Source organism: Huiozyma naganishii, chromosome 6, assembly GCF_000348985.1.
Source record: "Huiozyma naganishii CBS 8797 chromosome 6, complete genome".
In the NCBI taxonomy this organism is placed as follows: Eukaryota; Fungi; Ascomycota; class Saccharomycetes; order Saccharomycetales; family Saccharomycetaceae; genus Huiozyma; species Huiozyma naganishii.
Genome location: NC_035927.1, coordinates 603,594 through 628,177, shown reverse-complemented (window position 1 = coordinate 628,177; position 24,584 = coordinate 603,594). Strand labels below are relative to the sequence as shown.

General features: G+C 43.0%; 10 protein-coding genes and 3 non-coding genes across 13 annotated transcripts; 6 read left to right on the top strand and 7 right to left on the bottom strand.

Moving 5' to 3' along the window:
• Positions 1-34: 34 nt before the first annotated feature.
• APE2 (metallo-aminopeptidase) lies at positions 35-2,617 on the bottom strand (the record flags this gene model as incomplete). The annotated part of the gene is made up of 1 exon (XM_022608777.1): positions 35-2,617. The coding sequence occupies one exon, from the start codon at positions 2,615-2,617 to the stop codon at positions 35-37; it is 2,583 nt and encodes an 860-aa protein (XP_022465239.1).
• A 709-nt stretch (positions 2,618-3,326) lies between these two features.
• On the top strand, positions 3,327-3,950 carry RCN1 (Rcn1p; the record flags this gene model as incomplete). Its single annotated transcript, XM_022608776.1, has 1 exon — positions 3,327-3,950. The coding sequence occupies one exon, from the start codon at positions 3,327-3,329 to the stop codon at positions 3,948-3,950; it is 624 nt and encodes a 207-aa protein (XP_022465238.1).
• A 1,404-nt stretch (positions 3,951-5,354) lies between these two features.
• Positions 5,355-7,133, bottom strand: RSM22 (tRNA methyltransferase RSM22; the record flags this gene model as incomplete). Its single annotated transcript, XM_022608775.1, has 1 exon — positions 5,355-7,133. One exon carries the CDS (start codon positions 7,131-7,133, stop codon positions 5,355-5,357), a length of 1,779 nt encoding a protein of 592 aa, XP_022465237.1.
• A 187-nt stretch (positions 7,134-7,320) lies between these two features.
• On the top strand, positions 7,321-8,118 carry SRP102 (Signal recognition particle receptor subunit beta; the record flags this gene model as incomplete). Its single annotated transcript, XM_022608773.1, has 1 exon — positions 7,321-8,118. One exon carries the CDS (start codon positions 7,321-7,323, stop codon positions 8,116-8,118), a length of 798 nt encoding a protein of 265 aa, XP_022465236.1.
• A 594-nt stretch (positions 8,119-8,712) lies between these two features.
• KNAG0Ftrna5R lies at positions 8,713-8,784 on the top strand. Its single transcript has one exon. It is a non-coding gene; the product is annotated as a tRNA-Arg (tRNA).
• Positions 8,785-8,802: 18 nt separating this feature from the next.
• KNAG0Ftrna6D lies at positions 8,803-8,874 on the top strand. Its single transcript has one exon. It is a non-coding gene; the product is annotated as a tRNA-Asp (tRNA).
• A 525-nt stretch (positions 8,875-9,399) lies between these two features.
• On the top strand, positions 9,400-14,469 carry NUP192 (Nup192p; the record flags this gene model as incomplete). Its single annotated transcript, XM_022608772.1, has 1 exon — positions 9,400-14,469. One exon carries the CDS (start codon positions 9,400-9,402, stop codon positions 14,467-14,469), a length of 5,070 nt encoding a protein of 1,689 aa, XP_022465235.1.
• A 1,497-nt stretch (positions 14,470-15,966) lies between these two features.
• On the bottom strand, positions 15,967-17,574 carry KNAG0F03260 (uncharacterized protein; the record flags this gene model as incomplete). Its single annotated transcript, XM_022608771.1, has 1 exon — positions 15,967-17,574. One exon carries the CDS (start codon positions 17,572-17,574, stop codon positions 15,967-15,969), a length of 1,608 nt encoding a protein of 535 aa, XP_022465234.1.
• A 1,467-nt stretch (positions 17,575-19,041) lies between these two features.
• Positions 19,042-20,511, top strand: OLE1 (stearoyl-CoA 9-desaturase; the record flags this gene model as incomplete). Its single annotated transcript, XM_022608770.1, has 1 exon — positions 19,042-20,511. One exon carries the CDS (start codon positions 19,042-19,044, stop codon positions 20,509-20,511), a length of 1,470 nt encoding a protein of 489 aa, XP_022465233.1.
• A 295-nt stretch (positions 20,512-20,806) lies between these two features.
• On the bottom strand, positions 20,807-21,235 carry ERV14 (cornichon family protein; the record flags this gene model as incomplete). Its single annotated transcript, XM_022608769.1, has 1 exon — positions 20,807-21,235. One exon carries the CDS (start codon positions 21,233-21,235, stop codon positions 20,807-20,809), a length of 429 nt encoding a protein of 142 aa, XP_022465232.1.
• Positions 21,236-21,474: 239 nt separating this feature from the next.
• On the bottom strand, positions 21,475-21,543 carry KNAG0Ftrna6E. The gene has a single exon. It is a non-coding gene; the product is annotated as a tRNA-Glu (tRNA).
• Positions 21,544-21,945: 402 nt separating this feature from the next.
• On the bottom strand, positions 21,946-22,677 carry HRI1 (Hri1p; the record flags this gene model as incomplete). The annotated part of the gene is made up of 1 exon (XM_022608768.1): positions 21,946-22,677. One exon carries the CDS (start codon positions 22,675-22,677, stop codon positions 21,946-21,948), a length of 732 nt encoding a protein of 243 aa, XP_022465231.1.
• Positions 22,678-23,186: 509 nt separating this feature from the next.
• EXG1 (glucan 1,3-beta-glucosidase) lies at positions 23,187-24,422 on the bottom strand (the record flags this gene model as incomplete). Its single annotated transcript, XM_022608767.1, has 1 exon — positions 23,187-24,422. The coding sequence occupies one exon, from the start codon at positions 24,420-24,422 to the stop codon at positions 23,187-23,189; it is 1,236 nt and encodes a 411-aa protein (XP_022465230.1).
• Between the last annotated feature and the right edge of the window lie 162 nt (positions 24,423-24,584).

Genomic DNA, 24,584 nt, shown 5'->3' with positions numbered 1-24,584 from the left:
GGGATACAAAAAGACAAAGCTGAATCAAAGATCTTCACTTGGTGTAATAACCGTGCTCCTTCAAGTAGTTCAGAACAACATCACTGTCTCTACCAACCCATTGAGCCTTCGAAGTAATAGTGTCCAAGGATTGTGCCAGAGATTGGTCGAAACCCTTGGTGGATTTGTCCTTGAAGAATTCTTCGATCTGCTTCTTAGCTTCAAGAGAGGTGAACCCAGAGGTGGAAATGATCACTACTGAACCCAACATAGACAAACCCGGTGGTAGTCTCTTTACCAGTTCGTCCCAATTTTTTTGTGTCCATTTCCAAAGTGCTTCAACACCTTCTTTAGAGCCTCTCATACCTTGCATTGGGATGTAAATATCCTGGCTCAGAACTGTTCCGTCGAACAAGTAGCCCAGAGTTCTCTCCAACAGGTCAGATTCCTTAAATCTACCCAAGGTTCTCAACGCTGCCAACTTTTCGTCGGCGGAGGTTGGATTTTGGAGAATATTGTAGACCTTTTCGTAATTCTCCTTCCCGCCAGCTCTAGCCACTGTGTTGAAAACAATTGGTTTGATTAGGGCAGGGATGGCCTTCTTGTCACCCGCCACGTACTTCTCAAACATTTCGAAAGCCACAGATTCAACTTTTGGTTCTCTTGCAGCACATGCAGCGCCAAACAAAGAGACCTTCAAACGTTGGGTTGCGAAAGAGTCATTCTTACTTGAGAAGTCCCAACCCAATTCGTTCGTCTTCTTGATAACCAAATCTCTAATGAATGCGTCCAACGCCTCTGTCACTTTTTGGTCTTCGAACAGCCAAGTGGTCTTCAACCCAGAGATACTGTTCAAAATTTGTTCCCAAACAACAAAAGACTTCTCATCTTTCCAGTTAGCGATTAGTTCCAAAAAATTTTTGGTGGAAGTGTAGCCGGAATGGGACAAAGACTTGGCATCAGCAACCAATCCTGTTCTGTCTTCGACAGACAGTAAACTGGACTGTTGGCCCAATTTCTTCCATCTCTCGTCCGAGTAAGAGGTTATGTAAATACCAGATTGGTCACCGTTCACCTTGAAGAAGTCCGCATCCTTCAACTCAATTGTCTCAGAACGTTTGTTCAATGTCAAGGATGTGTCAACTCCATCCTTGGTTTTTAAAGCTAGGAAAACTGGGTAAAGGGTCTTATCTTCTTCGGGTTTGACGTCACCTGTAGACAAATAACGGTTTTGGGTAAATGTAATCTTGTTCCCATTTTCTTCCACGTTAACAACTGGAAAACCAATCTTCTTGGTCCAAACATCCATGACCCCACGAACATCCTTCCCAGATGCTTCAGTCAAGGCGTCCCATAAGTCTTCAGTCTTTGCATTTTGAAACTTAAACTTCTTCAAATACTGGGAGACGCCCTTGATGAAAATATCCTCGCCCAACCACTTAGAGATCATTCTCAGCAGAGATGAGCCCTTGGAGTAGGAGATTGCGTCAAAGATTTGGTTAATCTCGTCTGCTCTCTTAACTGGGACTTCAATTGGGTGCGATGATCTCAAAGAGTCTAGCGACAAGGCGTGTTGTAGGTTGTCAGTGACGTACTGTTCCCACACTTTCCATTCGGGTTCAAACTCGTTGCAAGAGTACCAGGACATCCAAGTGGCAAACCCTTCGTTCAGCCATAACCCTTCCCACCAGTCCATGGTGACCAGGTTACCAAACCATTGATGTGCCAGTTCGTGTTGAACAACTTCGGCAACTCTTTGAATACGGTCCAAGGTGGAATTCTCCTTGTCTAGGAGGACATCAACGACACGGTAAGTGACCAACCCCCAGTTTTCCATGGCACCAGCAGAAAACTCGTGTACCGCCACGTTATCCATCTTTGGCAAAGGATACTTAATACCGAAGCTCTTCTCGAAGAAATTCAAAGTCTTGGCGGTCAAATCAGCGGAGAACTGACCCAAATGCTCGTCACCTGGAGTCGCATAAACCCTCACTGGGATTCTAAAGTCGTTGCACTCAACGTACTTTAGCTCGGCCACGATGAAGGCAACCAGGTAAGTGGACATCTTTGGTGTTGTGTTGAACGTGGTAACTTTTTTACCGTTGGAAACAGACTCCTCCTTAACATCCATATTCGACAAGTGCGTGAATTCTGGCTTGGATACTAGAGTGATCGCATATGTGGCCTTCAAATTGGGTTCATCAAAACAGGGGAACGCTCTTCTGGCATCTGTGGGCTCCATTTGAGTCGTAGCCATGTACTTCGTTTTACCAGTCTTCTTATCCTCATATTTGGCACGGTAAAACCCTGCCATGTTGTCGTTCAGCACACCTGTGAATTTAATGTCCAACGTCACTTCATCCTTCCCTGCAAGTGTCCCCTTGGGGAACACAATTGCAGCAATCTGCGACTCATTGTCCAGCTTGATCTCAGCGTTTTCAACGTCTCCAATCTTAGCAGTGTGGAAGTCGATATCAATTGAGTTCAGGGACACGGTGTCAACGGTGTCATCATTGACTTTTAAGGTAACGGAAACGGCCCCATCAAATTTGAACGTCTCAAAGTTGGGCTCCACTTGCAAATCATAGTGCAACGGAGTCACGTTCGTTGGCAACACTTCACGGTCAACAATAGACATTCTGTTTGGAAGATCAATGGTTAATGACGGCTGTTAGTAAGGGTGTTGCAAGATATGTTGGTGTGGCGATCCAGCAAATCTTTGTAAGATAAGCCGTCTTTTCAACATCAAATTCTTGAGACTGCTGCAGCACGTGATATTCACGTGCTGCGAGAGGTGGTCTGTATATCGAACCTTGTAGCCTACTATCTGGACTTTAATGTACTAGATCACCAACTTCAATGTGTTTCAATGGGTGCAATGGAAGAACGCGTGAAATTACATACTTGTTGTTCAAATGTTGTTGAATTTTGTTGCATTTAGCGCATGAATGTCTTGTAGCAGTCATTAGGGGACGTCTTGGGGTGTTGTGACTAGCGAGATAGGTTTTCAGAGAGTTGAGCTTTGGCATTTCTGTATGTTGGATAGAGTTTGGAAGGATTGTCACGGGGAACATCGTTGCCAATATATCTGTAAAAATTCCTCTCGACAGTCCGATGGGCAGAAATCTCCTCGTCAAAGTGCCGCGTACTGCGGACAGGTATAACGTCATGAGTACACTCCTGTGGCGTTTACGTTCTTTTCCAAGTTCACTGACACGAGCGGTTGTAATGTGCGTTTTGCCATCAATTGACAATCCTTTTTGTATTAAATAATGCTTATTGATAATATAGTAAATTAATGAACTAACAGACGTACACTACTAAAGGGCAGCCCAGTTCCAGGTAACATGACAGAAGTACTAGCTACCGACACTATCGTAATAACAGGGAGAAAGGGGGTTTTAATAGACAACGATGCTGTTTCGCTTATTCAAAACTGGTTAAGCGACACAGTACTACTGAGCCATACGGTGCTAAGGGACAACCCTTTGCAGCTGATCGTGCTACGTAAATTCCAAAAAATACTACTAATATCGCCGGCAACTGACCTGTCTCGCTCTATAATGCATGTAGCGGAGAACGATGATGAACTTTTGTCTTCCAACTTCCAATTTACATACTCTCTGACAAACACGGCTGCCACTTGCGAAAAGGATTATTTGAAACTGCCTGAAAGGGACCATCTGTTTCTCATTTCTCCCCCAACTTCACCACCACCTGAGTTTGACTACACTCGATGTGAGGAAAGGCCGTCCACCATCGAAAATGTGACTACACACTTGCCACGAAGCCATATGAGTGGTGAGGCCGATGATGACAAAGGCGTGCTCTTGGTAAGTGATGTCGGAAGTATCACTATTGACAGGTGTCAAACACAAAAATCAGATGATGAAATGGTGCCGGTCATGGCGCTGGAACAGAGACGCACGGCAGCCCCACCAAGATCTCTCTTCGACTCCGATGACGAGTGAAATGTCTTGAAAAAGCATATTTACACTATATTAACTGTATAGATACCTACATATATATGTATACGGACAAGGAAATCATAAGTATGGACCCTTCCAAGTTCCGCTCGCCCTGCTCCCCACGGCCAGGTCAAGCACCTAATGATCAACCATCGCTCATCTCCGGGCCGCTCAAAACATATTTTGGGACTGTGTCTGCACCCAAGCATTTTTTAATTTTTCAAATTAAAAATTAAATAAAACAGTTTTTTTGGCAAAAGCCATAATTTCTTATTTGGAAAAGATTTGAATGGACCGACGCGCAAAATTTGTCAAAAATTACGTCTCTTCAGTTTTTTCCAAAATTCATCATTTTTCGATGTTTGAGGTAGTCGTTCTTTTGGTATATAGTGAAGCACAGTTTAGAAGCCGGAGGTTTATTTTGCACTGTTTATTCATTAGATCAAGCAGAAGAGCACATTAGACACAATATGGTATGTTTAGACTTGAAAATGGAACGGTAAATGAGTGTATGGTGAGCGTGGTAGAAAGATACATGGAGAGTGTGCAGTTAGAGAGGGAGAGATATATGACAGAGGATAGATAAAATTAAAGGTTACCAATTATTTGCCACATAGAGAAAAGCGTGTGTTCATTCCCGTGAAGAAAAGATGGTTGATTTGAAGAGCTAAGTTTTGTGATATACCTTGGACACCTCTTGTTTCATTTTTCTTTATCTCCTGAATTGATATTACTTCAAATATGACACTTTATGACGGGAAGTCTATTCTCTCGTACTTGCTCTCTTCATTGATTGTTTTTTTGTCCAGAATCACTCTCAGTTTACTACAGTTCAGTGAATCCCCCTTTTTCTTTCATTTTTACTAACAATCAGATACGTTAATTTTGTACTGATGTTATCAATTCTCTGGTACATTATTAAATTTCAAACATTCTACAGGTTTTAGTTCAAGATTTATTGCACCCATCTGCTGCCACTGAGGCCAGAAAGCACAAGCTTAAGACTTTGGTCCAAGCCCCAAGATCTTACTTCTTGGACGTTAAATGTCCAGGTTGTTTGAACATCACCACTGTCTTCTCTCACGCCCAAACCGCTGTCACCTGTGAATCTTGTGCCACTGTTTTGTGTACCCCAACTGGTGGTAAGGCCAAGTTGTCCGAAGGTACCTCTTTCAGAAGAAAGTAAATTGGTCGGTATGCTACAACGTTCGGGTTCCTTTGAAGGATAATAGAATATTTTATTTCTCTTAATAGATGTATCATTCTGTATACTTTACTCATCTCACCACGAAAAATAAAAACAATAATAAATATATTAAAGTACCGCCAGGCACGTTAACCATAAGCGGCGCATGCCTATTATTTACAAGATTAAATGCTTGATAATGTTTTTCTTAAAGAGCATTTTCACTGGTCTTGTTTCCAGAAGTATCCATATGCCTCAGCCGATTCATCAATCATTTCTTCAATGTTTGTCTGGGCTTCTGATTGATCTAACTTTTTTAATTTATCTCCCATCTTATTGCCGCGTTCCTTGTCCTCCTTCTTGATTGCTCTTACTCTTTCCTTCTCTAACTTTTCAAACTTCTCCAAGTTTATCCGCCCAAGTGACTGTATCTTAGTCTTGGCATCTAATGCCCACAAATCACCCTTTGTTGCTTTTCTCGCATCGTGGTACGCTTCTTTGGAAAACGATTTTGGAACTATCCATTTTTCCAACTGGCCAGAAGGGGCACACAAGTCAAATACAACATGGCCCTTTTGTTTCGAAGGAGGAGTTAATATCCGTGGCCATGTGTCTTGCGTGTTATCTCCAAGAGACCCTGTTTCATACTTGGTAGTTGAAGATTCCCTCGTCTTCTCTATCTGCTGAAGTGTCTCCGGGTCGGTAGGTGACCTTTTAGCGATCAGATAGGAAAAACTTACAGTTTCCTCATTTTTACCGTGCGGCCGACCTTTGCCGCGTAATTCTCTGTGTTTTCTGACATCATTATCATCTTCCCATGGCATTGCTAGCCATTTACCTTTCTTCAATTCGATGCTAAACTTTGGACGCCGGATACTCTTTTGAAACGAACAAAACTTCAGCTTTTTGCCCTGTGGCAAATTGTAGAAATTAGGATTTCCAGTCTGCAAAGGACATTGCCGGTGGTGTGGACAAGGTGCCACAATGCTCAAATAAAAATCCCCGGGACCCTCGGTGATGTTCATTTTTGCACCTCTTAGCCACGGTCTAGATATTTTACCATGCTCCATGGGGTGTCGTTCTGGGCGGATCATAAGCTGCCGAGCTCGGGCTATAGTTTCAAAGCCCAATGGAGTACCCCGCTCTATAACCACTATATGACCATTGGGGGCCAAGTGTTTCAAATAAGTTTCTATATTCTCATCCACTTGTTTGGGGAACTTCTTTCTATTCCTCAAAAGTTGGTGGTGCAAAATAATTAAATCATACTTCTTATTCACTGGAACAGTGTTCTTTAATTTGGTAACAGTTTTAATTTTTTTCGTCATCACTTCACCGACAAGTTCATAATCTTCATTGACTTCTGGTCCCCCAGAATCAATAGTTTTATCCTGTGTGTCAGGGATTTCTGCTTCTGCCGGCGGTATAGGAATCTCATTAAACTGTCTACTTAGCATAATCTTGGCTCTTTTGGTCATTTCAGATCCTGAAGTAATTACGGCATCCTTCTCCTCGGGTCTGAATTCTGCACCCATAACGTCATTTAGCGCAATCATGCCGGTAGCAGGACCTAAACTCACGTCCAGAACTCGTTGTGGGTTAAAGTTTGATTTACCGAGTCTCGATTTTAGTTCAGTTAACACTTGGAAAGCTGCAGCGTAGTCTCTAAGAAAGAACCCAGCGATGTGAGCATCTACCTCTAAAGAGGTTTTGGGCAGTTCATAAACCTCATTTTCCTGCAATTTCAGAAACTGATTTTTGGCCACACGACGCAAATTATTCGGCAAATGTAGGGATACAATGTTGTTGTTAACCGCCTTAGCAACATCCTCGTTCAATAGGATTTGTAGATTGTTCACTTTACCCTTCAGCGTCTCCGGGAGCAACCTCCTCTCCCGCGAACTTCGAAAATCCTGTAAAAGAGCAGCAGACGGGTTGCAAACACCTCGTATATGTAAACGGTGCTTTAACAAACCTCGCAGGGGTGCTCTATTCAACATTGACTCCCTCGATGTCCTTCTCTGGGTCAAAGATGCCAAACTAAGGTCATAACAAATTTAATAAAAATTTTGATTGAATTCGAAGTTCATCGCGACAACACGCCCATTACATCGTCGACTGGAGCAATACTGGGAAGAAGTAGTGGTCGTTAGAGTTTGGGATCAATTTTGTCTCTGTGTCCACTCAATGGAGTCTATATTAGATGTCAAGGTAATTGTATCTCTAGCAGCAGTTTTTATCACTTGCTGTGTACTTCTGTTGTTAAGGAGGAATCAGCATGCTGCTCACAGTGTCTCAAGAGGGGGTAAGCTGGCAAATGCAAAGGGGTTGAAATCACAGAAGAGCATTGTAGTGGCGGGGCCTTCACATTCTGGGAAGACTACATTATTTACGAGATTGACCACCGAGTCGTTTAGAAGTTGTGTTCTATCTCAAGAACCTTCTATAAAACACGATTATCTACCAGGCCACACTAACTTACTTGAATTCCCTGGGCACGTCAAACTTAGATATAAGTTGTTTGACTTCTTGAAGGGGAACAAAAACGTGAAAGGTGTTGTCTATGTCGTTGATTCGACAGTGGATCTCAAAGAATTGACGAATACGGCAGAGTTTTTGGTTGACGTCTTGAATGTCACAGAAAATTCAAATCCTGCCATCGATGTTTTAATCGCATGCAATAAATTTGATTTCTTCACGGCAAGACCTCCCGCAAAGATCAAGCAGGCCATAGAAAGGGAAATTGGACATATCATCACCAGAAAGAAGAAATCGCTGAATGAAGTAAAGAAGAATGGTAACTCTGAAGATGTTGATGGCGGGGACAGTGATGATGAGGAAGACAGTCTTCCCCTGTTCTCACAGGTACAATATTCTGGATCCTTTAACTTTGAGCAGTTAGAGGGAACTGTTGAGTTCATAAGTGGGAGCGCGATGAAAAATAAAGTAGACGGGTGGTGTGATTGGATGTCCGAATTGTCTTGAGCATAACTGTAGGTTCATAAATAACTTGTTCATGACGAGGTGTGTAACCTTATAGATATTGGCCTTAATGTATTTCATATATGATTTATGGTATTCTGCGACTCTCCACCGAATTTTGCAAATAGAGGAAAATACAAGGGGTTCCTTTCAATCTCTTATCGTTTCTTGTTTATTTTGTGTTTTATTTCTTTTAGTTATGAGCTCTTCGAAAAGTTCGTCAGCTCTGGGATAGCATTCTTGGTCCTGCTTATTACTCGGAAGCATCATTGTATCTCTAAAATAGCACATTTTAACTGCAAAAGTGAATAGAGTCTATTCTCGCAGGGGGTCCAGTACAAACTAGAGTGATACCAGACTGTTATTGTCCCATAGGATAGCAAAAGGGCATTACCTTCTTTTTAAATATGCTCATTTTAAAAATTTGAAACCCATATACCAATCACAATTTTCTTGAATATACATTATTCAAATTCAATAAAAGATTGCAGGTGTAAGAAAATTTTTTTAGAGCCATATAATAACATGACTAAAACAATTTTTAACACCTTTTTGTTTTATGTTCTCAACCGTAATTTGTTTTTTTCAAGAAACTGAGCTCGCATGGCGTAATGGCAACGCGTCTGACTTCTAATCAGAAGATTCTGGGTTCGACCCCCAGTGTGAGTGCTCTGTCTTCTTCCTCTTTCCGCGATAGTTTAATGGTTAGAATGGGCGCTTGTCGCGTGCCAGATCGGGGTTCAATTCCCCGTCGCGGAGTTTACTTTTTGGCTTTCTGTGCATAGGTTGTGCTACTTAGTTAGCACATCTGTCTGACCCCTTCTTTAACTTTGCCCTCACCTGTACAAAACCAATTTTTTTATCATTCTTAAGGAATTCTCATTGATGATCCATTTTTTGGTCGATAACGTTCTTGTGTATTTTTAACCAAAGCGAGTGGCTCTCTAGTGCGCAAATATCACGCGAAACAGACCAGGTTCCCGTGTGGCTCTCTGACGAACTGCTCGCGATTCGATGCGATGCCATACGGGTAACTCTTGTAGACCCATCGAGTTCGAAAATTGACGTGAAAAAAAAAATTGAAAATATCAACATCGAAATACTCATATTTGAGGAGGAAAGATATTACAATATAAAAGCTTGCGACTGTCTCTAGGGACTTTGGTAGCTCTAGAAGAAGGGGAATACATTTCAAAGAATCACAGACTTACACAGTACTTGGAAAGATATCTTGTCCAACTTTCTCGTCTCCCTAACTGCAGTTTAGAAAAGGGAAAAATAACAATGAACTGGTCTGTGGAACCCTTTGAGCTATTGTATCGTTCGATTCAGAATGGAGAGGTGGATCTTGAACTGTTTAATGGCCTGCTAACGGATCTAAAAGCTCTGAATTTGGATAACAACAAGAGGAAAAACCAGACGAGCAGGTCGCAACTGGAGAAAGGTGAGGCTAAACTGGGTGATGGTGCGACATACCAGTTCAACGAGGTATTTGTGATTTCTGCTATTAAACTGTCGGATGAATTGAACTTAGACGAGCTGATTATAGCAGAATTGATGCTGTCTAACCTGAATGGTGCAGATTACACCGAAAATGACGATTTCTTGTTGATGAATAACGGGAAAATTCAATACTTCATGAGAAGACAGTACATCCTGCAAATTGTTGCTTATATCGTCAACTGTCTTCAGCGCGATGATCCAATACTGGAAAGTTTCTTTGATGATAATACGGTCAGCAATGTCATACAGGCATTCAAATCCATACACACAAATCTGGTGGAAATCAAACAGCTCGTTAACAAGGCGCAAATTCTGGACCACTACGACGTTTTATTTCAAAAGAACGTTAGATTTAAACGTGATTTCTTGTTGAAAGAATACGATATACTGAGTCAGATACTGACTGGCCTTTCTCAGAATAGAATACTTTCGACTCAGTCCCATATCACATCCTTGATTGACCACATCACCTCACTGGACGCAAATGACTTCTTCATAATATATTATCTTCCTGCCGTCTTCCAAACGTTTGGAGAGTTGAACCATTTTGCCGATGGTGAAGTCAAATCTTTACACCAAGCATTATTGAAAGACTTAAAGAGCCCAGAGATTTATTCCAAGCCGGTACACGTGACCTTCATTTTTGTGTTCTTGACGTTCTTTATATCATGGTGTAAGGAGAAGCCCAGCGAGAGAGCAATGTCGTTAGATTTCAAGACGGCAGTTGACGAACCCATGACAACTGCTGTTGAATTGGGGGCAATTGAACAATTATTGGTGTTCACCGCAGACACATCCGTTGTGGAGAAGGATAAAAGCATTGACTTGTTTTACGATATCAGATCATTGTTGCAAAGACACATCCCAAAACTAATTCCAAAGAATTTGTTGGATGATGACACACAGTACACCAATAGCTCCAGTGGCAATGTGCACAATGCCATGAATAACATTTCCGGTGGTAATGCAGGGTTTTTAAACAGCAACTATGGCTCTCCGGCGGCCAACAAGAAGCATATTCCAAAATACCAATTTGACTGCGTCTTTCTTTCGGAGCAAACGGAAATTACTTTGTTGAGTACAACACATGTCGTCCTACAAAGGATTATTGCTGATTGTGCTTTCCTTTTGACAAAGATCAAAGATGCTGAAGAAGATTCCCTGCTGTCTGGTGAAGACCTCACTTTGGATGATGTATCAGTAAAGGCAGATCTGGAGAGGTTCTTTTTGACCATCTACTACTTTTACGCATCGAGACCTGAATACGCTAAAGTGTTCTGGGAGGACAAGGAATCGAACGCTTTTGGGTTTATTGCATGGGCTTCCAAGTGTAGTGACAGTCTTATAAGGTCCTGTTTCTACTTGATGATATCAAGTCTCTCTTTTGGGGCAGAAAACTCTGTAAATGTCTTCCATTACTTCAATGACGACAGTACCGTTTCATGGAACATCATCTGCCAATGCATATCAGACTACATAGCGAAGATCAGCAGTTTGAATAATGCGGTTCAACATCAACAGACGTTAGGAAACTCTGAAATTGACACTAATTTAGTAGCACTCGAAGAGGGGCTGAACGAGGAGGCTATTATATTTCTATCTTCATTGTTTACTTTGATCGGGTCGGTAGCCCACGATGTTGATGAAAACATCAAACTATCCTTATCCACAATGTTCTCTGACGTACTTTTCGAATTTTCAAAGCTTGATACACCGTTGATTGGTGCGTGTTTCATGACACTTAGCCATATAGTACCAACTTCGACGAAAGATAAAGCTAAATTTTGGTTGTTACTAGATGCCATGATATTCAAAAACGCGACGTTGACAAATACACACCACTCTTACAGAACGGCTTTTTCCTCAATTTTTGGCAACTATTCAGAAGTGTTAGGATTCCTACGTTTGTTTGCTAAACTTCTGCAAATAGACACTAGCAACCAAGATCATGGGCTTATAAGGTTCGGTAACCTCGAATTTCCTGCAAAGTTAGGACAAAGTTATAGGAAAGCTGGTATATGGCCATACTTTAATTACATCTTTACAGACTTGTTGATACCTAGCGAAAAATTGACAGATGAGGCAAATAAAATTGCAATTCAATTACCCATAATGGAATCTATCAATACAGCACTTTGTTCCTTCGATTATCGGGTCATTTTGAACTCTGTGCCAGTGGGTGCTGATCTGAATAGATTAACCACCAGTGGGGATTTTTTTGAATACATCCAGGAATCGCCGGCTACTGCAGTTTTTAATTACTTGTTCCAGGAAAAATGTTATCAGAGTATATTTAAAATCATTGTCGGTGGTTCTGACGAGCTCATTAACATTGGATCCGAAGGCAACTATCATACTCTGTTGATTCAAAATGCATGCCAGGTGATCAGCAGGACTTTGCAACATCAGGAAACCTACCTTGATGAATTGATCCCTATCGTGAAGAAAAACCGGAAAGAAATCTTCATGATACCTAAGGATTTCGGCCATCATGGTTTAAGATCTTTCTACGATGCAATATTTTTTAACCTCAATGTCATTGCACATTTCGGCTTATACGTTGGCGTCGAGAACTATATTATAGCGTCCGAATCAATATCCATTTTGAAAAAGATGTCTCTGCTCTACAACAAGAATTGCTCTTCAACGCATTTGAGAAACAAGTTACTAATTGTACTAGATGCTGTTGACGAATCCGCTCGCATCAAAGACGCTTTTATTTCCCAAATTGAGACGCCTATCGATATTGAAGAGAAACTGCAGTTAAAGTTGGAGATACTAGATTTGCTTGCATCTAATTTGTCATATAGCGATCAAGAGATGACAGTGGCGCATTTCCTACTCGGATTCCAAGTTTCTGACGCCATATCTGTTGGCCCAAAACTTTCAACTTTTATTGCATCCGGCATTTCCTTATTGGGATCTCTCTTGAACCTTCTTCAGGCTTCTTTGGAAAGTGTCAGCCCTGCAAATATTGACTATGCACCAATGAGGCTGGCCGCCATGACCATGGAAATTATTCTAAAGTTGTGTCGCAATCCAGTGACCTCGGCTATCATTTTTGACGTCTTGTTAGAAAATGAGTTTCTCGACACTATCGTCATGCTGGACCCCCAGATAACCAAATACACTTCTTGGAACAATCGACTTTTTGAAACATCATCCCTCGAGAGTGTGCATGCATTTAACGAAGGACCTTCTCTGGGTGCATTCATCTCCTTTTTAAGTTACAGGAATCACTTGACTCAGTTTTTCAGCTTGTTTATTCACAGGATATTCTTTGTCGGAACGACGTTCCAAATATCCACCTACATCAACTATCTGATATCTAGTAATAGGGGCTCCGCAAAGATTTTGTCGTTCCTTAACACACTGAACTACGGCAGTATTCCAGTCTCCAAATATACAGGTAATCTTTCATCAAACCTTTCGAAAGTTTCGTTTGAGTTGGATCTGATTCCATTGAAACCTCGGTGTACTGGGAATATATTTGATTTCACGGAAGTGGATGCCAGGTTATCTCTGTTCAAAAGAGCGAATGAAGTGCAGCCTAAGCCAACCATGTTAACTTTGGTAACCAATAGGTCTGTTGATGGAGATCCATCGGAGAAGAAAGAAGATGCGGAGATGCTAAAACTTCGATCCTATATTACAGACTGCTTGAGCAATTCCAAGATCAGTGATCTGCAGCTGTGTATACTGCATTCTTGGGTGCAGTTGGTTCAGATTATTGTCACTGATGGGAAGTTGGGTACATTAGAGCGCTGTGATTTCATACTTGAGATTTTCAGTACAATTGTTCCAAAAATCAATGACTATGTGGAGTTTGATGTCAAATTCTCAGAGGAACTGGTGTCGCTGGCTGTATTCTTATATGAAATATACAATCAGGACAGAAGAACAATGGACAAGTATGACAAATTGGATACAAGACTTGATAGTTTATTCAAGGTGTGCATACATGGGATTACCTCACCTCTTTCATCCATATCGCTGAGGTCGGACTTTTACGTATTGACAAACCAATATCTCGTGAGAATCCTTAATGATGAAAAATTGTCCAAAGAGATTTTGCAAAATTTGAGAGTTATTAATGAGAAGTTCGTTGAAGTGATTTCTAATGATGCAATTTATGGGCAAGGTACGAGCAGAATTACAGCGATACTCTTACTAGATTCTTTGGTTCAGGTGGCAGACTGGAACAAAGATAACATTATATTAGAATCGCTGACAAAAAACGCACACCTGCTCCTAATCATCCGGACCTTAAAAAATATCGACAATATTCTGAAATCTACCACGGAAGCAACTAGTATAGACGATTTGCTCTACGAAATGACTGCTTTCAAAGCTACTGTCTTCTTTTTGATTCGTATTGCGCAGACCAGAACAGGTTCCCAATCGCTAATTCAAAACAAGCTTTTGCAAGTCATTGGACAATGCTCTTTTCTAAAAGTTGATCCAGAGTTAGGTCTAAACCTACATTTTGATGAAAATCCCAGCAAAGGTACTGGTGTTGTGAATATAAACATAGGTTTGGAAAGTGCCGCCTCAGCAGGAAGAGAAACTGAAGACTTATCTTTATTTGAACTTTTTATTCCCGTTTTCAAATTGATTTGCACCGTGCTTATTAGCGTTGGAAGTGAGAATGAGGTCGTGATCAACAACACACGCCAGTTATTATCTGCGTTCCGGAAACTGTTAGTCGGTGTCTTCAAGAAGGATGCTTTGAATGATTCTGAAGGGAGAACAAATTACTTGCATGGGAAGAATGATGTTTTGGGAGAGATGGTGATGCTCATTACATTGCTCTGCACCTTGACTGATTACAATGGGAAAGAGTGTTTGTAAGTGGTGGGAATGCTTAAAAAAATTGATCCTGTTTGTGTAATAGATATTTTAAACAAATGCTCTTTTCTTAAGCGGTTGTTTCAACCATTTCTTGTTGTTGTTTTCGGATACGCCGGAAAGGTAGAAGAAATTTGAGAACACACTTGCTTGATGAATCCTGGAATTGTAACGGTTTGTGAAGACATGTTACTCTTGAAAGAAAGCATGACAAGATGTTTTATATAATAATAGCATTTGAGGAACGTTTACCGAGGGAGGGCAAAGTAAGAACAGAATTATAGGATAGTATCTATTAATTATATTTTTAGAGATGTTGTTTGGTCACTAGGTCGTTTAGTTGTTTCACTATGTAATTTAACGACTCGATCTTCGCCTTACAAATTTTCGAGAGGTAATCTTGAAAAGATTGCCTTAGCAGGCAGGTCACTCAGGCAATATTTAACATACTTTTGTTAACCTCCGAAAATGATTATTGACTACCATGTGGTTGTTGCGGCACAATTTAAATGAGAGTCCTGATTCAGCTTTGCCCGAACCTTGGGAGCATTGGATTTGCAACTGTTGCTTACATAATTTCTATCCATAGCCATTCATGTTTATTTCTAAAAATTCTGGGAACGAATAGATGAAGAGTATATTTTGTAGAGATGGGTTTATTAACTACAATACCGTGATATATTATAAATCTGACATGTAAAGAAAACCTTCGGGACAGGCGGATATTCACATTATACAGAATGTTTATAAACGACAGAGTGTCTGCTCCAAAATTTTTCAAGACAATGCCTGAAAGTCAAACTTTTAAACTAAGAACATTTATATTAGTAAGTAGGACCAATATAATTTGTATAACTTTATCTACGGCTCAAATAATGCTGGAAGCGAAGAAATGATTCTGCACTGCGCATGTTTGAGGTGTGGCAGGGTCTCCCAGCAGACGGTCTGTGCCGAACGCCGGAAGCTCCTCCCCTGTATACGCATTATATAGGAGAGCTACATAAACTGTCGATGAATCCTTTTTACCTTTTATATGACGATAAGCAATGTAACATTGTACAAAGCCGGATTTCCAATATCCAACAAATAAACACACCAAACTGCCTTTATAAACATTATTCAGTCACAACTTAGCGCTTATATTTTTAACATTTCGGTGATTTAAGTTTTTCCGCTCAAATTCCAGTTTTTAAAACTGTTTTGATATAGTCATCTCCAGCTATTCCTTTAAACAAATTTCGATAGTGAAAATAAAAGTTAAGGACCGTGTGACCACACGAAATAACAACGCTCTATGCCATTGAAACAATGCGAATTCTCACGTACAGAAACGGGCACTTACCTCAAATAAACCTTGGCCTCTGTGCAAGATAGACGAGATCAGTGAACTATCTTTAATTACACAAGCTGCCATTCAATAGACAATCACTTCCATTACCTGATCGAGTGTATATAGCTCTAAAACTACATAGTTAGACAACGTGCCTGTCAAGCACGGTTTCACGTATGGTTACTTATTCTATTTCTCCTTGCCATTTGAGGGTCTACCCTTTTGTGCTGCGTTTGGTTTCTTGCCAAGGCGCTGAGTATATCTGTCAGGGACACAACACCGATGAGTTTGCCCGTCTTGCTATCCTTTTCGACGAGGTGTGGGGAGTACGGTTTGTTGATGTTGAAGTCGGAGTCCTCCTTAACTACCGGGTCTGTCATGGACGACGGTTGAACGATCCATAGTCGGTGCGATTTAGTCGCGACCAGTTTCACGATTGTTCTTGCTAGCGAGGAGGATGGGTACACGTGGAAGATCGGGAAGGAATCTTTCCCGCCGTTTTCCAATCCTCTGTTGTTCAGTATCACGGAGATGAAGTGGCGACACGTGTTGGATAGGAGTGGGTACTGCGATGTCTTGGTCAAGTTTTTCACGTCTGTCACTGAGATGTTACCAATTAGGATGTTCTGGTTATCGATTACTGCGATGGAAGAGATTTTTTCCACGTGCATCTTGTACAGTGCGTTGATGAGTGCCTCTTCGCCGTGGATGGAGATCACTGGGGATTTCTTGGAGGTAAGTTTTATCTTGTTGTTATCGTTGAACACACCAATTTGCAATTTTTTGATCGATGTGTTGAACAAGGGTTCCAAATCCGGGAACGACCGTGAGTTGTCCCAAAGGTATTTCACGAGTCTACGCTGTGAGAGTATACCGATGATCTGGGTCATCTGTGGGTCTGTGATAGCTATGCGGTGGACTCCCGATCCAAGGATATTGATGACGTTTGAGAGGTTTTCCATCTCTGATAATTTGTAGAAGGGGTCCTTTGGGGTATGTTTAATGAGGTCCCCTACCAAGATTGGTTCCCCTCCCAGGGGCCGGTTATTGTTGCTAATAGTTTCATCCGAGAGTTTAATCTTGTTCAACACTAGTAGAAGGTACGAGTTCAAATCGTTGTAGTCGAAAGTGAGACAGTTGATGTCGCCGCTGTGCATCTGAACGGGCAAGGATGTCAAGTTATGTTTCATGAGCGTGTTGAATGCCTCCTCCACGGTCACTGAAGCGTCAATAAATATCAATTTGTTCGATTCGATCAGTTGTGACAGTTTGATATGCTGCCAGCTTGTCAGGTGCACGGTATTCAAGTACTGGTTCACTGTATTGAGCGAGTAATTTGAGTTGTTATTGCTGTTCATCGACGGGATAGAGGAGGCAGTTGCAGCCGCCGCCACGGAAGGGTTGGTCACCCCAGGGTTTGTTACAGGAGCAGCCCCGCCATGCATGAAAAAAGTTTCCGTTGGGTCGTAGTTGAGGTTATGGTTTGACGATAAGGATATTGAAGAGATGGATCCATTGGAGGAGTTAACCGACTCGTTTGTCATTGATTTGAACAGCGCGATGTTATCACTGTTATTATTTTGTTGGTTATTATTCTCCGGTTGTAATTCCAAAGAGTCGATAGAATTAAACATTTGATCTTTGAACCTGATATTTGCGAGGTTTGGGTTACTGTTATGGCTTGGTATATTGTTATGTGTATTATTCACATTTTCTGCTGTTGTTTGCAAGAAATTCACCGGGTTATTTCTTGGTAGTAACGGTGGTGTGGAGAGCATCTCCACTATTGAAGTGTGTCTCTTGTTAGTCTGCGTTGGAGCAGCTAACAGTATATTATCGTTTGTGTGTGGCATATTTGTGCTCTGTTTGGAACCTTGGGCAGTAGGAGAGTGTAACCACTTACTCTTGGTAGAAGTGAGATAGTCTTCACCACAAAACAAGTGAACGATATCAGTTTATTTTTGTTCAAAATTTTTTTTTCTCTTTTCGAGATTTTTCTCCTGAAGAAAGAGTGGAAAAAGAGGCCGATCTTTACGAGTCGCAGTGAATGAGTGAGGGAAACGGCTGCGAGTTTGTGCAGTACCCGACCGTCAAAAACAGCCGCGCAAGAATTACACTGGGCACAAGACAAATATATGAAAAAGTAAAAGGAGAAGTACCTTTTCCCTTACCTACCACTCTCAAAAATCAAAACTACTTAAGTAAACAGTCGCAAGAGCCCCACAAGTAGAAGAACTCTCCCAACTGGAGAATTCTCCGCGCTAGAAAACATCCAATCTCTCTACATCCCACTGCGATGCCCACTCCGCTGCGTCATTTTATGTAAACGGGTTCTCTCGGAGTACTGCCTGCCTCGTATCATTGCATATCCACTATACGATCTCTGAAGAGGGGTTACGCCCAGGAATGCCCCACTTCCATGTTTAGCGGTATGTGTGTGCCTGTTTGTACGCAACTGTCCCCTAATCTCAAAATGACGCATGGACTTGGCGTCTTGCAGGAGGCACGTGAATGTCATGTGATGTGGCTGTGCGTGTGCGATATATCGGGGAACCGCAAGGGTACACCGATATATCGCACAACGGGAGCATAAATTTCTCAACCGTTTTTTGTCTTCGCTTCCCCCCCGGGTATGTCGGGCGTAAACGCTGAGATAAGCCCGATATATTTCCCGTCTGTCCCGCTGGTCTCGACACCCTGCGTTTTTTTTTCACTTTGTGTTTTTGTTGGGGCCGCGGACGTTTTTCGGGGATTTCTCGTTATCCCGCACAGACGGCGCCGCAGAACACACACCGAGAGATCCAATTTCTGTTGAGAGAGCAGGGAACCCGCAAATAGCCACACACTGCGTAGTCCGGCGTATTGCAGTGTAACACTTAACAGGAAACAGTTGAGTATTCCGTACTGATACAATTACACACTTTAGAGCACTTAGTTGCAGTTGGCGTGGGCTTTTCTGGCTTGGCTTTCAGTTCTGGGTTCCCTTTATTTTGCACCGTCTTTAGATTTTCTCAACAGAAAGGCATCGTCGCGCCGGTAAGTAGCTGGAATCTGCCTGATAGTTGATGGCCGATAAAGCGAAGTCATCGCCTTTGCAACAATGGGTGGCTGATTAGATACAGATACGTATATATATGGGGGAGGGGAGGTGCTAGTTCGATGTCTTCTTGCTCCTTGAGAATTGTTGGTCTGCTGTATAGTGACACAACACAACACAAAACAACACACCCACCCACCCACCCAAGATGTCTCAGTCTGCTACTGCTACGGCAACAGAAGCATCGTCTAACGGGAAACAACAAGTTTATCCAGAAGTGGATTTGAAACATGCTAACATCCTAGCGACAGGGTTGGATAAAAAACAACTTAGAGTCGTCAATGGGTTGGGTAACCTCATGGGTACAAAAGAGGTCACTGACGTTCACATCGATGAGTTGACTGGGAAACCTATCTCACAGAAGGAGAGGAAACATATTTCAGAGCAACCATGGACTTTGGACAACTGGCATCAACATCTTAACTGGTTGAACGTTATCCTTGTCGTGCTTATCCCACTGGCAGGGTGGGCAGTCGTTTTCTCTGGGTTGATCCCATTACACAGAAACGTCCTGTACTTCTCCGTTTTCTACTTCGGTTTAGGTGGGATCTCAGTCACAGCCGGTTACCACAGATTATGGTCTCATCGTTCGTACAACGCAGCCTGGCCACTAAGAGCCCTTTACGCCTTCTTCGGTGCCGCCTCAGTCGAGGGGTCCGTGAAATGGTGGGGCCACTCGCACAGAATTCATCACAGGTACACGGACACTCCAAGAGACCCCTACGACGCTCGTCAGGGGCTCTTCTACTCGCACATGGGGTGGATGATCGTTAAACCAAACCCAAAGTATAAGGCAAGAGCGGATATCTCTGACTTGCTGGAAGACTGGGTAGTTAGATTCCAACACACACACTACATCATCATCATGTTGCTGAGTGCCTTTGTCGTCCCCACTTTGGCCTGCGGGTACTTCTTCAACGATTACTGGGGTGGGTTCCTGTACGCAGGTGTCATTAGAGTGTTCTTGATCCAACAGGCCACTTTCTGCATCAACTCAATGGCTCACTACATCGGTACTCAACCATTCGACGACAGAAGAACTCCAAGGGATAACTGGATCACTGCGCTGTGCACTTTCGGTGAGGGGTACCATAACTTCCACCACGAGTTCCCCACCGACTACAGAAACGCTATCAAATGGTACCAGTACGACCCTACAAAGATCCTGATCTACACGACATCCCTGTTGGGGCTTGCTTGGGATTTGAAGAAATTCTCTCAAAACGCAATCGAACAAGGTATCCTACAACAGAAGGAGAAGAAACTGAACCGTGAGAGAAGCAAACTTAACTGGGGCCCCTCATTGAACAACTTGCCCGTCTGGGACAAAGCAGAGTTCGAGAGGAACTTATCTCAGAACCCTAACCTTGTCGTCATTGGTGGGATCATCCACGACGTCACTGGGTTTGTCGAGGAGCACCCAGGTGGTGCACCACTGTTGAACGACGCCCTGGGCAAAGACGCCACAACTGCGTTCACAGGTGGTGTGTACCGTCACTCGAACGCGGCACATAACGTGCTAGCCAACATGAGAGTAGCGGTCGCCTCGGAGAAAGTGAACGCAGCGTACCTTTTCGCTGGAAGAAGAGGTGAACGTTACGACAAAAAGGTGAACTGAGCGATCGCTATAGAAATCGCTCCCAGCCCCCAATTACGTTTCCACAGTTTATATTTGGGCAAACTTGCTCTTTGCTCATCTACTCTATTTAAGTTTTTATTTATTATGTATAGAAAAAAAGAAAACAAACGAAAAAAACATAATTACGAAGTGATCTTACTATTATTACTATTATTATATGTATATATTCCTCATTATTTTCGAATGTTTTTGGTCTTATAGAAGTTACAAAGGTATAAATCAGAAAAGAAAAAGATAGGAAGCGAGTTATGGATGACTATGAGGGGTTACAGGATCAGTTGCTGTCACCGTTTTCAATCAATGCCATGATCATCCTGTACAGGTAGAAGAAGAACATCGCCAAGTAAAACCCTAGTTTCAAAAACGATTCCCTTTTGTGTTTGCCCAGAGTTCTGAAGATTTCCGTGGCGTCCAACAGTTGGACTTTGTTGTAGATTTTATTGGCGTTGTAGGCCAAGATTGGCAAGTTTATTAAAAAGACGAACCAGTATCCATTGAGTAAGAAAAGCAGGGATAAAGCGGCGTGCAGACCAGCCTCTGGCGTAATCAGCTTGTTCACCTTCGAACACAGCTCAATTGGGTTGATATAGTCAGCCTCCAAATCGGCATAAAGGATCGTGAAGTGGACTTGACCGAACAAGTTCACACAGTTAATGACAACTGCCAAAATGAAAAACCACGGATTGGACGCTCTCTTAATCATCGTTCCAGGTGTAGGGGTGCGTGTGTCTGATGAATAGACCCTACAATGCAGTGACAACGGAGTGACAGAAGCAAACAATCGCTCCTTTTTAATCCTTTGAACAAAAAAAAGATAAAAAATATTTGAATTTTGCGAAGACGGAAAATTTTCTTTTGCGAAAAGACAAAAAAAAAAGTTTGAAGGGATCTTTCCGTTTTGGGAAAAAGAGAAGCGGGGGGCAGCGTGAGGGGTAAAAAAACCTCCGAAACGGGAGTCGAACCCGATCTCACGGTGAAAGCGTGATGTGATAGCCGTTACACTATATCGGATAGAAATCTATAAAATTTAATTTTGGTGGGCCTGTTATAAATAGCCTTATTGATCACGCGGTTATAGTACAACTTGTTGGTTTGACGTGCAGTGGAAGAGTACATTAGGCACTGTTTAACATCTGGGATACATTTACACAAGGGGGAAAGGGGAGATTGCGCTGTTACGGAGCAGAACTCGAACAGGAATACGAATTACACCAATGGTCTTCTTTCACTAACAAGGATTTGTAGTCAACTGTTACATTTAGACAGATGTTACTGGAACGAAAGTGATCAACACAGGTATGACCGCTCTCTCTTCTTACCTTTCCAATATTTTATCTTAACTGAGAAAACAATATATCTCTGTATTATATGTATATAGATATACACATTGGCTAGAATTAGCCTGCTACCGAATTAGAGGTGCGCTTCGATAACTTCCCATTGAACTCCGTTGGCGGTTACGTGGTCACCCTTCTTAACAGTGTCAAATTCACATGGGAACTTGTCCGCGTCCACGCCGTAGCGTTCCAAAGTGGTGTACTTCCCTGCAAACGCGGACTCGACCAGTCTTACAAAGTTCAAGTCTCTTTTCGATCCCCCGTTCTTCTTCGCCAAGAATCCCTGGACCCACTTTCCGACAACAACTACAAGACCGAAATACTCGTTGTTATCGACTTTGAAAGTGACCGATCTCCCCTGTGACTCGAGTTTGTCCTGGATGACCAATTCGTCCCTGTTGGCGTCGATAGGCTGCCACAGCTCTTTGAAATCGACACCTTCGCCGTCCTTCCCGAATGGGAAAACGGTACCTTGTTCCAGCAGCAGCCCAGATTCCCAAGTGGTCCATTTAGTGTGCACTTTCCCCCTGTGTGTGTTGGAGATTCCCAAGTAGACGTTCGTGTCCAGCCAAAAATCAAAGACTTGCTTCTGCGTGACCCCATCGGTTTCGTTCGTGACCTCGATGTGGTCCTTCGTACCGGCAAACACCCACTCGAAGGGGAACTCCCGTTCCGCCTCGGTGTTCTTCTTCACCAGAGGACGAACGGAAATGTAGTGGCCGTCGTTGGAAACAGACGACAGAGTCAACGTTCTCTCGTTGACGTTCCCGCCGGCCTCGAATAACACTCTCTTACAGATAGCTGGCATTATCTCCCGGGTGTGTGCGCTGTGTGAAGCCGTGGGAATTAGGAATCCAACAAACGGTTATTGGCGTTGCTCACCAGCACGACTCTTATATAACGTGGCATTTTCCGAGGGATATTATTCTCTTCTCGGAAAAATACCTGCAGCCATGTTGTTCCGGGCGTCTCGAACTGAGTCACGCTATGCTCTTTGACAGTGAGCTGCAGCGAGTACACTTGTGTAGTTTTAAAATGTATTAGTGTCTGCCAATCTCTCTATCAAGTGTACGTTGAGATTATGGCTGATACATACGTATAATTATATATAGGAGCGATTACCCATATCCCCCACTGCACCGTTTAAAGCCAGCGGGGAAAAGGTTTACAAGCTGCACGCACGACGTATTATCTTGAGGTTACGTGCAGCGAAGAACTGGAATTGTATAGGCAAAGTGGCCTAGTATTCTGTGATGAAAAAATGCGAAATAGTGAGGGATCGTGTTAAAGAGAAACTTTAGTCCAATCGGCTGCCGATCAATCACATTGACCTGGGTACTGTCTGTCCGTTATTGGTTGAGGGAACAGGCCGTTGGCGATCAGTCTGTCGACCCCCCATTCGATACTCGTTTCTGTCTTGTAGCACCATATGATCCAGCCACCTCTCTTTTCGAAGGCGTCCAATTCAGCTTCGACGAATTTCCTGGTGTTGACTTTCCTTTCCTCGGACCACGAGAAGATGTTCTCGTTGTCCTCACAGGAACCGATGTAGTACGACGTCTGGCCCTCGCCTCTGTTGAAGGACCCGTCGTAACGGTGGCCGACACCGACACCGTTCAACCATTTGGTACAGTCGGTCAACGCGGCTGAGAACTCACCTGCGACAGACCAGTGGGACTCGTCCAAGACCCCGTTCCCCCACTCACAGGCGGTGTGGATCTTGTTTTCGAACTGGTTGTCCAGTTGGTCAGGGGCGAACACTTGGTAATGGTGGTGGTCGATGGTGACCCCCCAGGACTCACCACTTGGTGGTAGGAAGTCATCCCAGTAGTTGTATGGCTGGAACGCGTCGTGGATGATGATGACCTGGTTGCTGTTGAGGTTGTTTCTGACGTGGTTGTACGCTGGGAGTAAGTAGTCGTTCTTCATCTTGTCCATGTCCAAAGCTTCCCCCAAGGGTTCGTTGATCAGTTCAATACCGATGACTGTGTCCAGGTACTTCTCGTCGGAGTATTTAGTTAGCACGTAGTTCAATACGGAGTTAGTGACGTTCAAGTTTTCCTCCTCCAAGAACTTGATGCAGTCTCTCAACCCGGAGTTATCGAACCCGTTCTGGGACCCGACGGCACCGTGAAGATCGACCCAGACTTTGAGCCCGTTGTTTTCAGCCCACTGGATCGCTTGGTCCAAATAGTGTTCCTGGATCTCGCTGACGTAAGGGTCTGTGGGCAACACTTGGAAGGCCCAGTACCCGATAGGGATTCTGACCAAGTTGAAACCTTGCGAGGCGATGTTGGCAAAGTCCTTCTCTGTGTAGAAGGAGCTCCAATGCTGTTCTAGTCTGCTCTTAGCCTCGTCGTAGCCCAGTTGCTCACAGTAGTGGTACTCGTCGACTGGGATGCCGTCGTCGTTGTAGTTGTTTGTCCTGAAGGCCTCGAACAGCGATGGCGTGATGTACGGTTCTAGCACCAACCACCCACCGATGTTGACACCTCTGATTGGGTTCTGTGGAGTGTCGTAGTTGTAGAACCGTTTCTCGTTCTTCTCGTGCATGAATTGCACGCGTTTTCATTTTTCAGAGGGACTGGCGACGCTAGGACCGTCGCTGCGCTCACCATCACGCTGACCGATGCCAGCAATGAATTGAACGAAACCATATTTACTTATGTACGAAGCTTAGTGAGTTTGGTTTCCTGTTTCAAAATCCCGAGACTG